Genomic DNA, 19487 nt, shown 5'->3' with positions numbered 1-19487 from the left:
CAAAACAAGTCAACATGGGTCAAGTCCCCACACACACACACACACACACACACACACACACACACACACACACACACACACACATTCCACTCTCTCTCTCTCCTCTCTCTCTCTCTTTCTCTGCCACCCCCCCCCCCCCCCTCTCTCTCTCAGTGGAGGCAGTGCTGATGGGATGGGGAAGAGACTCAGGAGCATGACGGGGGAATTACCTCTCCTCAGAAGCTCATCAATGATGGATGGCCAAAGTGCTTCCGTTTTCATGCTAGAGAACGCAAACAATCTCCCCCCACGCCACTTAGCCCCGCCATCCCTCTGTAGCCAGCCAGCAGCTATCACCACATCTGCCCCATGCTGACACACACACACACACACTCACACACAGTCACACAGACACACATCTATAGACACACTCACTCTCAAACATACACACACACACACACGCGCATACACACACACACACCTATTTGCCGCGGAACCAATTACATATTGTATACAAACACTCCAAACAGCAATCAGTCATCAGCACATATCCCCTCCTGCACTGACAAGCATGTACCCCACAAACACACACACACACACACACACAGTTTCATTATTGCTTATCACTAATGTACCGTCACTGCAGTTACACTGTAGGACATCATAGGGAAAGAACGGATGAAAAAGCGAGTCCTGCTTCTCATGTGTTCTCAGGAGACAGGCAATGGGTCAATTAAATATAAATGAGTGGCAGACTTCTCATCTGCGGAGAGAGTGCCGATGACACCTTGTTTCCTGCCTGTGTGGCTAAGGAATGAACAAGTGTGGTGCAACACACACCCGAGCTTCTGCTTCTACAGCATCCTGTCGAAAAAACACAGAATGCCCTGGTGGTGGAGATAGCACAGCCTCACTGACAACTTCTCACTATGTGTCTGTCATCAGCCATTGACCGACGGTGTGTGTGTGTGTGTGTGTGTGTGTGTGTGTGTGTGTGTGTGTGTGCGTGCGTGCTTTGTCCACACTGGTGTGAAATGGTCGACCATGTGGTTGTGCCACCGCTGCCTGTGTGCTAAGTGCACAACAGCTTTTCTAAATGACTTGTGGAAATGACAAGACAAGCAGGTGAGTCACGCGTCGGCTCATGAATACTTCATGTGTATGTGAGCAGGCCCACATAATATTTTCATGACAGCATGGATATTGTCACTGCGCATTCATTTAACATCCATAAATGTTTATAGTTCAGCTAAACATCATGAAAGGTTGGGGCAGACACTTCATGGTAAACTGTTTAGACGGCATACATTTAGTAACAACTCATTTATTAATCATGATGTTGTCACTGTAATCATGTTTTATAATAGATAAAGGTTCTATGGCAAGTGTACCCATAGAATTTATCAAAGACAACTATGTCTAATGGAGATGAACCACTGAAGATGCCAATGCAATTATCACCATATGTGACAGGAAGTTTGCAATTCCGGTGTGCATTACCCTGCGAGCTGCTAGCATTACAAGCTGAGGAAGAACTCAGTGCTGATGAGCCCGTAGACGTGTTGCCAAAACCTCCCAGTCAAGCTCATTACGCTTCCAGAAGGTTCTTACAATATGTAGTCAGACTTGGCACACCGATACAATTTGATAAGACTCAGCCTCTTGGCTCACCTCAGCCTCCTCAAACAGGGACTCCGCACAATGCATTACGGGCACATTGTCTGGCACCAGCATAATAGAGCATAAAATTAAGAATTTTAGGTACACCTATATAAAACTTTCTTTTACGTTGTCAACAAGTATGTGGTGTCTCATTTCTCCAAGGTTTTAAAGAAACACTTAGGACATCTTCCTCCCTCAACAAGAAATAAAAAAGAGTATACTGACTATTATACATTGGTTAAAAAAATTATACTAACTAATGCAAATTCGCTGAAAAAGCAACACAAACTTCAACACGTATTGGTTAAAAGAGTCTACTAACTACAGTTGTTTCTGACATGTTATTCTCCCCTGCAAAGGAAGAGAGCTGGATCTTGGAAAGAAGACAAATGCGGAACGGGCCATCAACCAACCTTGTAACCGAATGACATGCCTGGCGTAGATGGGATTTCAATGCAGTTTAATTATAAGAGTAATTAAGATGTTGATAATGGGATTAATTAGTTACTTTGCCAAGAGGCTGTATCGCTGTGCTTGGAAACACATAAAGTGTAATCAACATCAGCGAAACACATTCATCTGTACTCAAACGAGGGTGGCAAGGATGGCTAGAACCAGCACATGTATTGATTGGAGTGTTTTCTGTTTAGACAAACATTTTTGTTATATCCAATGGGTTTTAAGATGCTTGCCCAACAAGCCATTGCCAGCTATTTCTGCTGTCTCTGTATTTATATGATCATTAATTTCATGTAGATATCCTCCACCCTTCTAAGATCAGTTACTTTCACTGCCTGGGTTTATGGTTGTGTTTGTGTGAAAGAGAGAAAGAGAGAGAGAGAGAGAGAGAGAGAAAGAAAAAGAAAAAGAGAGTGTGTGTGCACGCGTGAGTGTGTGTGCAAGGGTGCTCATTTCATAGGCCCTGAATGCTGTGTCCATATCAAAGGCAGCAGAAGCCAAGTCTGTTTAATCTTTAATAACTGGTGCCACACCGCAAACCAGTGGCATTCAAATTAACATCAATAAATAAACAGCTTCAGGACACCAGGCCTAAATTTACGGACAGGTTTTTGGGAGTTGAACCAATTCATCAGATGAATTTAAATAATAAATGCCTCCTAATTATACCCTATAGTTATTCGATTATAAATGAAAGCCTTGTGATATGTGTGTTTGCTGCATGGCGGATTAATACGCCTAATTATTCCTGCACTTGCTGAAACTGCAAAGCGATTAAGATGGGTTTTGCATATTGCACACTAATGGCAATGGGATTATTACCTAAACAACTCATGAAACATGCAACACACAAACACACACACACACACACACACAAACACGCACACACACACACACACACAGACACAAACACACACACACACACACACACACACACAAACACACACACATTGAGGCACATTCACAAATCCTTTACAAATCACAAGTACCAGCATATCTACCAAGTAGAAGCTGATCATTTGTGAATTGGAAATGAAGGAAATGAAAATGTTTCTTTCTATATCTATATCAGTATGCAATATTGCTGAAGAGTGCAAGCGGACTCTATTCTCATTTAACAAGGGAGCTTTTATTGATACACTAGAGAGAGAGAGAAAGTGTCCATCACGTGTAAACTTGCCAGAAGTACCCCGCATATTAATATCCCCTAATTGAAGCTGTAAACATAATTGACTAATATGCATAATTGCCTGCTAATACATATGTATGACCGGGCTAGAACATGTGACTTGACTCGATATGGCTGACAATTTATGAGAGAGGAGACCACAGAAAGACCAAATGCCACACAGAGAACTGAGAGTGGTTTCTCAACCCCCTTCCATTTTGTTACCTGTGCAATCAGGCTCAAGTCCACATTCAGTAGACACGATTATGCATCTGAGGGTGGGACAGGAACATCACCTGCAGTTGAAAACTGCTTTAAAAGCTGATGAAGAGCTACCAGAAGGTTCTAGGAAGCAAGATGGTTCTTCTGAAAGCAGAACCTGTTAAGGTTCCCCTACAGGGACTGGATACATTGCTCCCCCCCCCCCCCCCTTTAGCCTTGGAGTGTGAATGTTGGTGTACAGGAGTGTGTGCAGGTGGATTTAGTTTACAGGTGAAGACACAGCATTTACAAGAGACTTCAGAGAATCGGAAACCTCCTTGGGGGAACTCATGGCAGTAATAGAAAGAAAATCTTGTGTTAGAGGTCTTATTTTTTGGAGAGATTTTCTTTCTTTTTTTTCTTTTTCGGGAAGCTCACCTTTCATGTGAGTGTAACACCCTCTCTCTAGGAGAGAAAGAGGCCCTTTCTTAAAAAAAAAAATAAAATGAAAGAAAGAAAGAAAGAAAAGAAAAGAAAAGAAAAAAGATGACTTGTGTTCTTGAGCTATTCCTTGAGCAGCAACAAAGCTCATCAGCACATTCTAACAAACGCAGCCTCCATCCTAACCTTCCCGGCTCTTAAGAAAGAATCCCAGGAGCCAGGGAACACCAGTGACACCACACAGAAGGCATAGTGCGTATTCAAGACAGAAGAAAGTGGGAAGGAAGAGATGAGAAGAGAGTCACGAACACTTGAGACATCAAAGGTTAACTCGAGGAAACAAACAAGGCTTATGTTGCTTCCAATGGTCTGCATGTATCAGGGAATGAGGAAAAAAATATATATAAAGTTGACAAATTAATCTGCTCTGTCTGAATTTACAAAAGAATATTTCCTGAACTGAATAACTGCATGAAGAAAAAAGGAATAATAGAAAGGGGGGGGGGAATAAAGGGAGGACTCACAAACACAAAGCTGACGAAAGAGCAGAACGAGCTGAGTGACTCAGAGAGAGGGAAAGCGCAACGTGAAAGAAGGGTGAGGTATCTGTCCGGGAAGATATCGTCATGAGCAGCCAAAAGAGAACAACCGCTCCCAGCCTCATATCCTTATGAGTGTGTGTGTGTGTGTGTGTGTGTGTGTGTTGTCAGTGCTCAACAGACACCTTTATCCAAGGATCCCTAAGCCTTCTAGGCCCATAGAAATACACCCTCTGCATAAAGAGTATGACACACACAAAGACGGTCTTAGGAATATAAACTAATGTGACAGTTCTATGCAGAACTATCCACTTTCAATGGAAAACTGTGAAACTCTTTTATGATCTAAGTTACCCTTATTGGACTTACTGTTCCTTCTTTACCTCAAGCCTCTAAAATATGAAATAGTTATTGATGAGCTCAATTTTCTATAGCAAAGCACATTACATACAAGGTTCTTTCAATGTTACTTTCCCTTAAGCTTATATATTTATCTTATATGTAGACATATCTTAAGATTGTCATATTTTTTTCTGTTTCTGGTTAGCGGCATTAATCGAGCAGCCATGTTTACTGCAGGTTCAACATGTTCTGATAATGCTGAATACACAGGTAACAACACACAGAAGCTAAAGGGCTGTCGGGGTAAAAAAAAAAAAAATACAAATCTTCACCTCTGTCTTGTTTAAACTGCAGCTATTAAATAATTATGCTGGCTGCTGAACCAAGTTGACACTAAGAAGCTTTTTAAAGCGATCTTCAAAGAGGCCCATCTCCATTGCACTTCAGAGCCGCACAACTTTTCAGCTTCACTTTGACAGCAAATCCTCAATGAGATGGACCTTTTGATATCTTTAATTATTTTGCGACATGAAAGTGGATTATATATTAACTTTTTTTCCCTTCAACCCCGGACAGATGTGATCAATGGCTTCCCAGCAGCCGCGGAGCCAGTAGTAAGATATTAGCACAGTCTCCAGTGAGGTTTCAGTGTCAGCGCGGAGTTATAACTGCAGAATACATCATGTGAATAAATACTGAGGGTCTTCTTTTTAACTTTTTTTGTTTGAATTATATTCACTATAATGCAGAGTCCAACAGGGTAGCACCAAATATGTCAAGCTTTGGTCCTTTTTTAATTAGCAGTTGGGACCTATTAGCTCAATTGCTGCTAAATCTGTACCTGAAATTACAGCTGGCCTGTTGCTGGGTGACGTGCTTCTCACTTCTCACTTCTCACGTCTAATGTCTGATTTCCTCCTCGTCGCCATGGCACTGGAGCTGTTTATTGTGTTAATTAATTGCCAAGCCTAAGTGCTTGTACATAATCGGCGTGTTCGCCACCATCAATTCCAGTGAAAAGGGCAATTAGCATGTTCCTTATATGTTATCGTTTTAGAGAGTTCCGAGTTACATGAGGAACACTTTAGCGAGCCAACTGCTGAGTGATTTATCACTGTTAATTATTAGTGCGTGAATTTCAAAGCCAGTTTACATCTATCTGATAAGGGAAGACAAGGCAATGTCACAATGACAATTTGATCAAGGTAAATTGAATGAATTTTCTGTTAACGTGTGTCTAGCCTGTTTATGATCTGTCTATCATATTGACATACTGCTTATGCCGTATGTAAGGCTTGCATAATCCACTAATAAACTGCCCATAGTTCCAATTCGGTCCCATACAACAGACTGACACTGGGATACTTTATTTCTCTTAGGTAGTAGGGGCAGGGGATAAATTGAGAGAAAGACTTTACTTTGCAACATATCAGTATGTGAGGCTCTTTTCACAGCAAACCAGACTTAAATAGTCTAGACTTAAATAGACTTAAAGATAATTAATCAGCTAAATGTGTTTTACTTGTATCATAATCAATATCACTATTCACAATTTAGTTCATTTATTTACTGTTATGAGGAAACTGACAGTCCTTGAGCCTTTCTGATGTCGGTGCATGATAGACCATTGGTGGTCTGTCTTGCTTCATTCGTTTATGGGGCAATGGACCTCAGTCATACTGAGTGGCCTATGACATAGCCAACAGGCAACTATGATGGAACAGTGACCCAAAAAAAGAAAAGATTCCAGCTGTTGACCTGTAGGTAAAGTTTGCCTCTGGTCTTGCATGAAGTACAAATTACCAATCGTCAAACAGACAACAATTGATGCAAGACAAAAAAAACTAACATTTTTGAATATTAATGGGCAAAGACAAGTACATTCATTGTGCTATGAGAGCTTGTCATGCTAATTATAAAATACCTGCCACGTTATAATACATCGTTAGAGAATAACAGGTGGCAATAAACTAGCTGTTGGGTATCTTCTGCTTAGGGAGTGAAACTATTTCTCAGTGTGGGCACAACAACATGTCACTTGACATAATATAAACACACCTTACAGAATTTCTTACATAAATAATCAAACAGATAAACAAGCCACAGGCACCACGTAAGGCAATGCTGTCAAAGGCACACACAACTTAAAGAGCACATATAAAACCAAACATAGAGGCAAGTGCCAAGCAAACTGAACAGGACTACGTTTGAGAGAGATGTCGTTGAGAGACACCCTGGAGAGGGAGTGTCCAAAATAAAAGTCTCATTATCATTTAACTATGGTAGTTATTCAACGACGCTTTGGGAAAACGCATCCCAGAACACCAGTGCAACTGCACAAAAACCCCATTAGCAAACACCATCCACACGTAAGCAACACAAGACTGAAGAAGGCCAAGCTGGCATCCCAGCGAGGGACTCTGTTTTCATGTCATGCTGACACCAAGCAGGACTCGCAGGGACGGGGATCTCACACTGCGCTAAAGGGCTCTGGATAGTTGGCTGACAACACAGTTTTTTTTTCCTTTTGTGTGGCAAAGGCAGCAATCTCACTCTCATTAGCTGCCATTTTGTTTGCCGTCACCATGGCGACGCACAGCAGGTAATGGGTGGCGACAAAAGCCGCCGGAGAAGGGGTAATGGCTGGGTTGTGGTCCTCGCGGGCGGAAACCTTTCAGGAACACCGCCGTCAGGCAGCAAAGCTCTGGTCTTTGAGAGGATTAATTGTTTGGTATTAAACAGCATGTGTAATTAGATATAAAGGCCACGTTTTGGGGAGAGGGAGAGAGAGAGAGAGAGAGACAAAAAAGAAAATCAAAATCATGTCAAGAAGATTGGATTGGTTTTGTGAGATCTAACACATCATGTTTCTAATTTGTTTCAGAAGACATCAGACAACAGCCTCTCTCCCTCACACACACACACACACACACACACACACACACACACACACACTCACACGCAGACACACACATCTCAACACACACCCACAACCACTCAATCTGCTCAAACAGACTGTAACCTAGGGCAACGAAAGCCAACTCTCTGGGTCCTGTTCCCATCGAGATCGCAATGTGATGGGGAGGGGAGGTGGGGAGAAGTGGGCCAGATCGAAAAGGGAGGAGACCCGCACCCAGCCAAACCACCCGTCCCACCCTGGAGACACCTGCCAAACAGGGCTCCATTATGGCCCTGGCAGCAAATGCACTGGAAAGAGCCGACGGGAACTGCTCCTGTTCCACCTGCTCTGGAATCTCCATAGAAATGAACCCCAATGGCACAAACCTTTGACACACATCAATAAGAAAAAAAAGGAGCAGCTACTACATAAACATTTGTTGTTTACCAATTTTCATTCCTGCCCTCATGATTTTTGATGAGAACCTCAGGAAGGGCTAGTCACAAGGGAGACCGTCCACATGCTACGCTGAATGATTCCTCCAGGGCACCATCCTTTCCCTCTGTGTCCTCCTGCAGCCATTACCCCTGTGTGTGTGTGTGTGTGTGTGTGTGTGTATGTGTGTGTGTGTCTGTGTGTGAGTGTGTGTGTGTGGGTGTGTGTGGGTGTGTGTTTGACAGCAGGGATGCAGCCAAGTCAGAGCGGACCAAAGCAAAGAGTACGAGTGTGACAGAGATTAGGAGAGGGGAAAGAACAGAAGAACAGACAGGCAGAGCGATTGAGAGGGGAAGAGGGGAGGACAGCTCGAGCAACAGAAAGATGAGAGGCTAAAGCAGGAGGAACGCAGATGAGAGAAGTCAAGAGGAGAGGAGGCAGGAAAACAGATAACCCTTAAAAACAAAGAGAAAAGAAGAGGCAAAGCTACACAGAAGAGAAGAGAAGAGAAGGAAAGAACTTGCCAACACGCTGCCTATGAAAACACCACACATGTAAGGCACACCACGCTATACCCCTTGAGCTAATATGAACAGCTAAACCTGCAGGCAGTTCACCTACAAGCGACGTCAAAGAACAAAGTGGAACCTAGAGGGAGCAACGCGACTTACAAAACGAAGACAAAAGCTATAAGTAGCGAAGCACTCACCAGAGTTGGGGTCGGAGTTGCCGTCAGCTTCGGTCCTCTTGTCGGGGGAGGCCTGCTCGTAGAACTGCTCCTGTGCCTGCACCAGAGGGAGAGGGTGTGAGGGCAGGAGAGGGGCACTGCTCACGGGCTCATGGTCCCCTAGGCCGCTGTCACTGCAGCTTTCCTGGGAACCGTCGGGCAGGTGAAACGTGACACGACGTTGCGACTAGAAAAAGCAAAAGCAAAAAAAAAAGAGCACACAGGGACAAAACAATGGTTTGCCGTTAGTGCTCAAGGATCAGGACTTCTGCTTTCTTTATTTGTTTATTCCCCCACCCACTTTTCTAATTAGTCTTCCTGTCTTCCTGTCTCCTTACTCCAACTGTCCAACGGTTTCATTTCTCTTTTCTGTTTTCCCCTCCCTCCCTTCATTTAATTTTTCTATGGACGGAGTATTGCCAATTAAAAGTCAATTCACGTTCAAAAAACTAAATTTACTGAATTGGATTTCTGTTTTCAAAATATTTCTTTAGTTTCAGGGCCAAGAATTAAAGGGCTACAGGGTTTGAGTTCGATTTTGAAAAGATGATGCCATGATTTTTGCTTGTCTTTGAAAAAAAAAAAAAAAATCAATCACAAACGTCACGTTTCACTGCACACACGTATACAATACTCACTATACACACAATGGCCATGCGTGTGAAACTGAGCACATTACAATACAGGATTTATATTATAATGTATGGGATTTATATCATATTGTACATCACCAGGTGAAATCTTTTCAAGGTTTTTAAGCTTTAAGTCACAGCAATGAAATGACATCCTTCGGTAGCTGAATAAAAGGGGTCGTGAAGCACGTTTGTTTCCACAACAGCACACGCGGTGACTTGAAAAGCCACCCGTGTCTCCCTTTGAAACACCTGCTTGCACTTGACGCAGATCTGAGTCTCTGAAAGCGGGATGATTTTATTTATCATTTTGTTTCGTTTAATTCCTTTTTTTAAGTGAAGCCAGGTGAGGAGGCGGGGTGTGTGTCTGTAGCTCGGCTCGCCTGCTGAGCCTCTGAACGTTGGCACACACAATGCTGTTTCACATGCCATGTGCACACAGCAGGCACACACACACACACACACACACACACACACACACACACACACACACACACACATGCGCGCGCACACACACACACACACACACACACACGCACACACACACAGACACGCTGGTAGCCCTCTTAGAGGGCTGCTTCCGGACTCTCACCTGCCAAAGGTCTGCTTTCTCCCTGCCCCCACACAACCTCACACTGCAAACCTGACAAGCCACTGTTGATACACACACACACACACACAGACACACACACACACACATGCACGCACGCACACAACCGCTACAATCTGTACAAACTGACTGACTCCACATGACTACCATGCCATGCTATACCATATACGTATAGGTATAAACCTTAAAAATGTCCCCTGATAGGGGTGTCTACAAATGTCTACAAATGTGCATTGTAACAGGCACCCCCAGTGGTATACAAGACCTAGACACTGTGCAATTTGAAGACGAACAAACACCATGTTTTTTTTCTGCTAGCAGATGGACGATTTTCCGATTTTACTCATGCCAAGTAAAAAACACAAATACCACCTACAGCATCCAGATCACTCGAAAGTGACCCCCCCATCCAAACACACACACACACACACACACACACATCCAAACACACACACACCTTCTCTCTCCTCCTGAGTTGTGCATGGCCTCTCAGAGACTCTAATGACATTTTCACAGGCGCCTCCGCGGTGCAGAAATGAGCTTTGGGCTAACCTTTTCAGAGTGCCCCGCCGCTGCCTCCAACCGCACTGACGGACGGAGACGGCCTAGCAGTAATTATTGGCAAAACCAAAGGTCCCCCAATTCCAGTGCCATGCAAATGACCTCATTACATAATTTAGAGCATTTCAGAAAGCAAGTGACATTCAATTAGACTTAAAAGAAAGAGAGAGAAAGAGATGACAAAATGGTTCCAGTGGAGTATTGTTAGCCTGGTATAACCAGACCCAAATTCACTTCGCCATACACCATTGGGGATTGTTTCCAGTCGTTGCAACCTAATGGGAGTAGACCTCGGGTTAATTAAACCATTTGACCAGCCTTTAACCAACCACTGTGGGATGGCTATACTTCCTACTTCGGCACCAATGGTGCAAGCTGATATATTATGCTTTCCCCAAACCCCATTGGCAGTACGACAACAATATATTTTCTCCTGATGAATAATATTACATATTCATCTTGCTCTAGCTTCAATTCTGCAATGTTTGCCAGCGTCGCTACTACTGTTTGCATAGCCTCATCTTGCTCTTGGACTGCCACCATTGTTGTAACTACATCTGGTCCGTGATTGGTTGTCCCTTCAGAATGGGCCAGTGATTCATCTTGCGAAAAAGATTTCCAGACTACAATCCCAGCAAGCCCTGAACCAGGCTAGAGTATTGTTGCATTGGAAACAAAATGTCAGGGGGAGGCGAAACCATCCTGCACAGGTAGAGCATGCTGGGAGTTGGATGCAGAAAGAGACCCACCACACACAGTGCCTCTTCAGATGCTCTTCCTCGTGTGTAAGTGTGTGTGTGTGTGTGTGTGTGTGGTGTGTGTGTGTGTGTGTGTGTGTGTGTGTGTGTGTGTGTGTGTGTGTGTGTGTGTGTGTGTGTGTGTGTGTGTGTGTGTGTGTGTGTGTGTGTGTGTGGACAAGCAGGCTGGCCAGTGGAGCTCATATCACGGAGCATGGCGCTAGCAATGTCAAAGTCACAGGCTTTCAGCTCTGAGAAGCAAGAACCACAGCAAAATGTATACACAAATGTGCACGCGTACATATAGGTGCACACACACACACACACACACACACACACACACACACACACACACACACACACGCACACACATAGTGTCACTTTGAACAGCTAAGCCTACTATCCAAGGAAGAACTGACTGTGATTACATACTGTGATGAGACATGTGATCAGAAAGGGAATGAAATACCAGTAGTTCTTGTTCTAGTCCTAGTTCTTGATGTAAATACAAATAATAAAACCTTGAACGAAATGCACAATGTTACTTAAATGTTTTTTTCTGTAAGACCCTTCTGCATGTATTCCCTTTCTGTGTCAATGAGGAAGAAAGCATCGAATATTGCTAGCTTTCCCGTGGCGGATAACTTTCACCCATCTCTGAGGTATTATAGAAGCTTTCCTCTCCCTGGCCACCTGCTTGATGCCAGTATAGCAACACAGCATTTTACAGCGTGTTGTTAGGCCACCCTGATAGCAGCAAAGCAATTACCCTGTTCAGTGGAGTAAATATTTAACTTTAAAGACCTATTGAACCCCTCTCTCATTGTGCATCATCAATAAGCAGTGGCCACCTTCACCTCTGTCTCTCTGAAACACACACACACACACACAAAAAACACACACACATATATATATACTGTACCATACACCTAAACATACACACAGAACATATGGATGCGCACACACACACTCATATGACCTTAGCACATAATTGAGTACTCCCATACACACACACAAACAGAAATATATAGACTAAATGGCATTGTACACGTGCACACACACACACACACACACACACACACAGAGCACAAACTGACTCATTAAGAGTCACAGGCACCCCCACTGCAGTCCCACATGTGCGGCATAATTCAGTGCGTAGCAGGGCCAGCAAGGTCTTGCAGGGAGTAATATGCTGGAGGACCTTGTGCCGAGTGTCCATGAACGGCACATAATGCAGGGCCATCACTCAGGGCCCCGGCCCCCATAAAGGCCCTGCCTGGAGACAAACCAGGGCTACTGCAGGAACATAATTGCTGTATAAAACTCTTTTAAAGAGATAGATACAAAAAACAAAAAAAACACGCGGATGTCGCACAGATTAATCAAAGATGCATTTCCAACCAGTGTTCAATTACGAGAAGAGTTGCCAGGCTTTTAGAAATGTGAGTGTTTGAGTTTGTATTTGTGTGTGTGTGTGTGTGTTTACGTGTTTGTGTGTGTGTGCGTGAGAATTTGTGTGCGAGTTCTCGCATCTTTGTGTGTGACCAACAGTCACTCAGACACACACACACACAGATATTAGCATAAGACCAGCTTAAGCGATCCTCACTGCCAATTTACATGGCGTCATGGCTTATCATGCTTGTCAACCCTCATTAGCGGCTTGTTTTCATATTGTAACAGACCCGGTTGAGCCGCTACCACTCTCTTAGTAATGCTCTCCAAACAGCCTCTGCCACTGTTGGCTCTGGCCAGAGCACACAGCATCAGTGTCAGGGACGTGTTGGCCGTTCAAAGCCGTAATTCGATCACAAGATGGAATTTGTTTTACTTCTTGAGAGAGAGAGAGAGAGAGAGAGAGAGAGAGAGAGAGATGAGTCGAGAGAAAAATGGAAAGAAAATAGAACAGGGTGATAAAACACTTGCCCTCATCTCTCAAAGAGATGACGTGTTTTGCATGAACCCCCTTCCTAGGCTGTCTCTGAAAACAGCAGGCATCAGAATAGATATAGGAGCAATCAAATGCAATGCAATACAAGATGCAATTTTCCTGGTGGGTGACAGACTGATCTGGGGATTCGCTAACTTTCTTGGAATATTTTTTTTCTTTCTCTCTCTCTCTCTCTCTCTCTCTCTTTTCTCACATCAGACTAAGCTGGACTAAAGCGCATTTGGCTAAAATCGCATTTGACGCTGGACGTTTTTGCATCGGGAAGGGTTGGCTGTGTGCGGGCAGGATGTCGGCGAACATTAAAAATAGGAAGGCTGATGGGGCAGTCTGTCTGTTAAAGCGTGACAGATCAGCCCTAATGGCATTTCAAAGTTAGCTGCCCCTGAACGCATCACAACAAAGTTTTTTTCTCTCTCTTCTCCCCCAGTCGCACATACCAGCAGGCTGAAACCTTTTCAAGAAGACAGAATCAGGAAAAAAAACTAAAAAAATGAAATAAAAAATCACATGAAGGCAGCCATGATTCAGTAGAGTCGCCTTCCCTCCCAAATCCACTTCCAGGGCGTGACATGCCACGTCTGATCAGCACATGCACTGCTCCTCTGAATTTCAGGCTTTGACCTTCATATAACCTTGGGTTTTCTTCCATCATCCTGGCCATATCTGTATGCCATTAACAAGTTGTACTGGTAGCAGCAGTAGTAGCAGGATTAGTATCAGTAGCAAAAAGTATTAGTTGACAGGGTTGATGTTTTAGCACAGATTTACAACTGAACTTCAACAGAGCAGATGCTCCTTCAAAGGAATGTATGCAAGACCATCAGCATACGCAACCACAGAAAATCATTTAATAGTTTAATAGGAACAAACCTCAACTATTATTAGTCCACATATGTTATATCCTTGCTCTGCAAATCCGAACTCATTTTAAAACATGACTACCAGAAAATGCTCTCTCAAGACAGGCAGAGTGTGTGTGTGAATGATTATTGATGGAGGCTTAAAGTCAATCTGTCTGCCAAAGTCTCAAAGGAGGCCAGGACTCAGATCCACTGGCAGACTAACAAAGTGAAAGTCTCCGTTACGCCGTCGTCAGACATGAAATTAGGGTAGTCAGAATGAGAGGTGGTCGAAGCCCATGAAGTAATAAGTCATTAAGAGAGGATGAGAAGAGGCATTGAAAGGCTCCAATGCTTGATGAGAACGAAAGAAACAAGCGATTTAGTCCGCTGATCAATAGATCAGTCAAGTAAAGCCATTTGAGATTGCTCATTCAACCACACCCACATAGTCACACACAAACACACACACACTCACACACAAACACACACACACACATCCACGTATGCTCACACACATACACACACTGTAGGAGAAGGAAACAAGGCACAGGCAGGAAATTGGATCAGTTTGAGGTCCCAGTCCGGCTGTGATATTTCCCTGGCCTCATCTCCGTTAGGGATGTGTGCAGTTAGATTGCACACACACACACACATAGTGAGAAAGAGAGCGAGAGAGAGAGAGAGAGAGAGAGAGAGAGAGAGAGAGAGAGAGAGAGAGAGAGAGGTGGGGGGAGGAAAGAAATCACGTTTGCTCACACAAGAGTGACTGCAAGAACATAAGTTGCCAGTCTCAGGCTTTAGGCAGGAGCAAAATAATCAATCTAAGAAACACCTGCATACACACACACACACAAAAACTCATACAAACTTTGGTTCTTTGACACAAACACACGTTCACAGACATACGCCGATGAACACATACATCCCCACGTACAATCAAACATTTGAACACCTCCGTCTCTCACACACTTGTGCACTGACACAATGATTCAACAAGCACAGAGAATAGGGCGCACAAACACACACACAAACACACATCCTTGCATCTGGGCACGCCCTGCACAAAACACACTCTCTCACACACACACACACACACACACACACACACACACACACACACACAGCGACAGCTACGGTCTGACGCCTGCAGCAAGATTCAACAACTACGCCAGGGAGTGATATCACCGCATGTCTTTTCTCCAAAAACCATCACACACCCTCCTGATAACACTCCCTCATCAACAAACACCCGATGCGGGCATGTCACCACTGACTGGCACCTGTGTCCCTCCGCCATCTCTGGACTAGACTCGGCTCAGCGTGCAATCACAGGTTTCCATTCAGATGAAGAGAGCTCCGGTTTCCGCAGGAAATAGCTTTCACATGCAATAAACTGACATGGTCCAGTGTGCTCCAATCTAACACGGTGTGTGTGTTTGTAACGGGTGAGAAAGATGGAGATGAAATACAAAACGAGATGAGAGTGTAATGAGGGAAGAAGGGATGACATGGAGGAGGAGGAGGAGGAGAGAAGAAGAGGTGTGGAGTAGAGGGAGGTGATATAAGGTAGACTGAGAGAGAGGGAATACAAGAGAAATGAAAATGAGAAAAACAAGTTGTAGTGTGGTGGCTGAAAAGAGGTAGGCTAGCTGAGAGGTAGTGCTGTGTGTGTGTGGGCCAAAGTGCCGGGGAGCGACAGGACGCCATCACATAATTCACAGGTGTTGAGCCACATGTTGTTGCCGCAGCAGCCATCCCTGGCTATGGCTCTTGGATTGTGAGCGTCTTTGAGATGCAGAGGCAGGCGCCACGGCAACGGGCATCCAACCTGCTGGCCGCTCCTTGCCCGGCTCATCTCAATAAAATCAAACAGCCCACGTCCTCTCTGCTGCCATCAGATGCACAAGCACACACACTCACTCATTCTCAACCCCTCAAATGTCCACATGAAAGCTAAAATGCTGTTGAAATGTGAACACGTTAGTGTCTGACACACAGACACACACACACACACACACACCGAGCATATCGTTGCTTTTGTGTCCACATTTGTGTGTGAGAATGGGAGGTGTCTGCGTTAGGGAGCCCATGCTGCCTTCTCTTCTTCTCTGCTCAAAGGCTTTCTGCCCTCTATTGGCCACTGGTGAGAACTGCTTTGCAAAGGACCAGGTCTGCATGCGAATCTCCCTCTCCTTCCCCTCTCCTTCCCCTCTCCTTCTCTCCCTCTGCTCCATCCCTCTCTTCTCATCTCTTTCAGCTCTCACTTCCTCACCCTACTCGTCAGATGGGGGTCACACACACCAAGAAAAGACTGTATGTCCTTTTCTCTCTCTCCCTTTTCTGTCTCTCTCATTCTGTGACTCTTTTATTCCCTCTTTCGTTACATATTCGCTTATCCTCCGCTCTCGTCTTCGGCATCATCCATTCTTTTTTCCCCCTGTCCTCTGTCACAGAAGAGGGTGGACTGATGAAATCGGCTGACCTTTCCCCCCTCCTCCCGGAGCGCTTCTCTTCTCTCTGACGCAGCTGACCGTCTGCTGGACGCACACTAACAAGTCCCACCTGGTGAACACGGGCGTGGAGAGCAGGATGGATTATTATCGGGTGTTCTCCCCTGCGAAAGGGCCGTCGAACTTTGGCTCTTTAATATTTCATCGGCCGTCGAATCACGTTATGAAGCGAGCGTGAGAGGGGACGCGTCCCGCCATCGATGTGACATTAAGGGTCGTCCCTTGGGGCACTTGAGAGTGCGTTCACAGGGCTCTCATGAAAAGATCTCAACGATCATAATGCTGATGCACTGGTACATGTGCACACATTAACATGCCTATAGAGTAAAGATAAACCCATGCACACACCATATGGGCCTAAAGACAATGCCATGGGTGATTATACACAACACACACATTCAGACACACACAGACACACACACACACACAGACACACACACACAGACAGAAGTATGTGTTAGGGAGAGGGAAGTGTCAGCCTTGCTTCCTAGTGCAGAACTAAAAAGTGAGAGAATTATACATGAACTTTGTTGCCTTGGCCACCCACACAGTTTTTCATCATTAAATCATAAACAGCCTCTCTCTCCCGCCCATCTGTCTGTGCTTGGGCATCTGCATCATGTCAAGTCTTTGGTGTTGACAGATGAGCACGCTAAAGTTAACATAAGCAGACGTGAGCGGGATGAGGGATGGGTGGTGAACCTGCACATTGAGAAAGTGGCCATCACATTTCTTTCCTTTCCTTTGTCTCTCATCTCATCTTTCTCTTATAACGCCCCTCATCCCCACGCTATCCATCATTTACCATCCTCCTTTTCTCTCTCTCTCTCTCTCTCTCTCTGTCTGGATCTCTGTCTGTCTTCCTCTCTCTGTCTGTCTGGGGGCACGGATTCTACTATAACTTACACCCAGTTGTTCCTTTTTGCAAGAAGGATGCCTGTCCATCTCCTTGAGGTGTAGGAGGGGAAAGGCTTTGCTTTTTCCACATTCAGGTAGCTGCCTCCTCGCGGGAGAGTCTATTTGTGGTGTCTGCAGCGTAATTTTCCCAGCCGAGATGTGCAGTCTGTCTGGCTATCCAGGCCACTGCTTCTCAAAGGATAAAGTTTCAGTGAAGTGCACTGGTTCCCTCTCCTTTCCTCCTCTCTCCCTCTCCTTCTCTCACTCCCTCTCTCTCTCCTTTCCTTGGCCAGCTGCCTGGGTACCTGACTGTAGAGTTCAGTGCTCAGAGTCCAAGCTTGAAATGTTTGCCCCAACTTCCCTCAGACTATGGGCAAAGACACAGAGAAAGCAGAGAGAGAGTTGAAGTTGAAAGGAGTTTGAAAAATTGCCACGCTCTCTGCCAAAGAGCATTAGCCACGTGCCAGCTCCTCTCGCCGCTAACGCCGGCACATATACACAAACAGACTCCGCGGATGACGACGCCTCGCGGCGGCAGTCGTCCGGCAACCCCTCAGCGGGAGCCGTCCGATACGCACACACTCCTGCAAAGTCTCTGTGACAGAAGCACACCAGGATATGCCAGCTTGTATTTTCATAATGGCCTTGAGTCAGAGAGCACAAGCCTATTTCTGATAACTGGTGCCTCAGCTGTCTTGGAAGAGGACAGCACAGAGCAGCTGAAATGCCATAAATTTCCCCCCTACTAGTGTGAACCACTAACACGTCAAAACCATGGGACTGACAAGCACTTACTTACTGCTGATATCCTCTCAATTACAATAAAAATGAACCTCTGAGGCAGTTTCTTTTCAAGCAGTTTCTATCTGGGCAAAAGGAAGGTACAGACACCTATGTACGTACCGACGCCTGTTTGACTAAGTATCGCTTGACAGGCCTGTGCACTGAACTCCACATGACAGGGATAAGAGCCACAGATCATTTCCAATCACTGAGGAATTCTTCCTCCCTCTCTCCCTGTAAAAGGGCCTGGCAGCTTGCAAACCCTTCTGGCTTCAGGCTTAGGCCTCAGCGCCTTCACCTCACCACCCCCGCCCCCTCTCTCCCCAGCCCTCCCCTCCCCGGTCCCCACATGCCACCCCCTGCCAAGCCGGCCTGTCCACCTTCAGCTCCCCTGATGGCGAAAGCTCCCGACCGTGCCAAAACCGCGTTGTGATACACCGACATTGTCTGCGCTCAGCATAATGGCTTAATTTGATATTTGCCGTCTCGCCGCTTGGAATCCGACAAAGCGGACAACATCTGATCCGTTGTCGAATGAAAGTAGATATAGCGTTGTCAACGGCAGGGACTAAAAACAAATACGGGAGTGATATTTAGCCACCGGTAGATAGATAGATAGAGAGCGAGAGAGAGAGAGAGAGAGAGAGAGAGAGAGAGAGAGAGAGAGAGAGAGAGAGAGATAGAGTGAATCTGCCTGTGGCCTTTTCCAGGCACGTGGCAGGCTACACCATCCCTTTGAGCAGTCTCCTTTCATCCAGACTCTTTGTGTGACCAGTGTGCACAGAGTAAACCAGCTCACACTGGGGGAATAACTACAGCCGCCATTCTGTGGCAAAGATGCCCCACAGGCTATTTACGGTAAAAAAAAAAACACACACACACACTCATAGAAAAGAGAAAGTATTTACACATTCCGAGCTCTCTATTAAACTCTCTCATACACATTCTGTTTTAACCCTTACTCTCTCTCTCTCTGTCTGTCTGATTCTGTCCTTTATCTCATTGTCACTTTTTCCCTGTATTTTCTCTCCTTTATCCCCCTCTTCTTCTTGGTCTTTTCTTTCGATCATGATGAAGTAATGGGTGCTCCTTCAGCACACAGATTTCCATGT

The 19487-nt window shown here is 45.1% G+C and overlaps 1 protein-coding gene across 2 annotated transcripts in view; it reads right to left on the bottom strand.

Annotated features, from left to right (window-relative positions):
• The window catches only part of LOC105911794 (protocadherin-9), a 223604-nt gene that overhangs the window by 72835 nt on the left and 131282 nt on the right, over window positions 1-19487 (bottom strand). Inside the window, exon 4 of one of the 2 annotated variants that reach the window (XM_031558220.1) lies at window positions 8835-9039. In XM_031558220.1, the coding sequence (XP_031414080.1) occupies window positions 8835-9039 (205 nt within the window). The remainder of the gene's footprint in view (window positions 1-8834; window positions 9040-19487) is intronic. The other variant, XM_031558221.1, reaches the window with a different exon arrangement.

This window comes from Clupea harengus, chromosome 21, assembly GCF_900700415.2.
Source record: "Clupea harengus chromosome 21, Ch_v2.0.2, whole genome shotgun sequence".
In the NCBI taxonomy this organism is placed as follows: domain Eukaryota; kingdom Metazoa; phylum Chordata; class Actinopteri; order Clupeiformes; family Clupeidae; genus Clupea; species Clupea harengus.
Note: the sequence above shows the minus strand (reverse complement) of the source record. Positions and strands in the feature narration are given on the sequence as shown.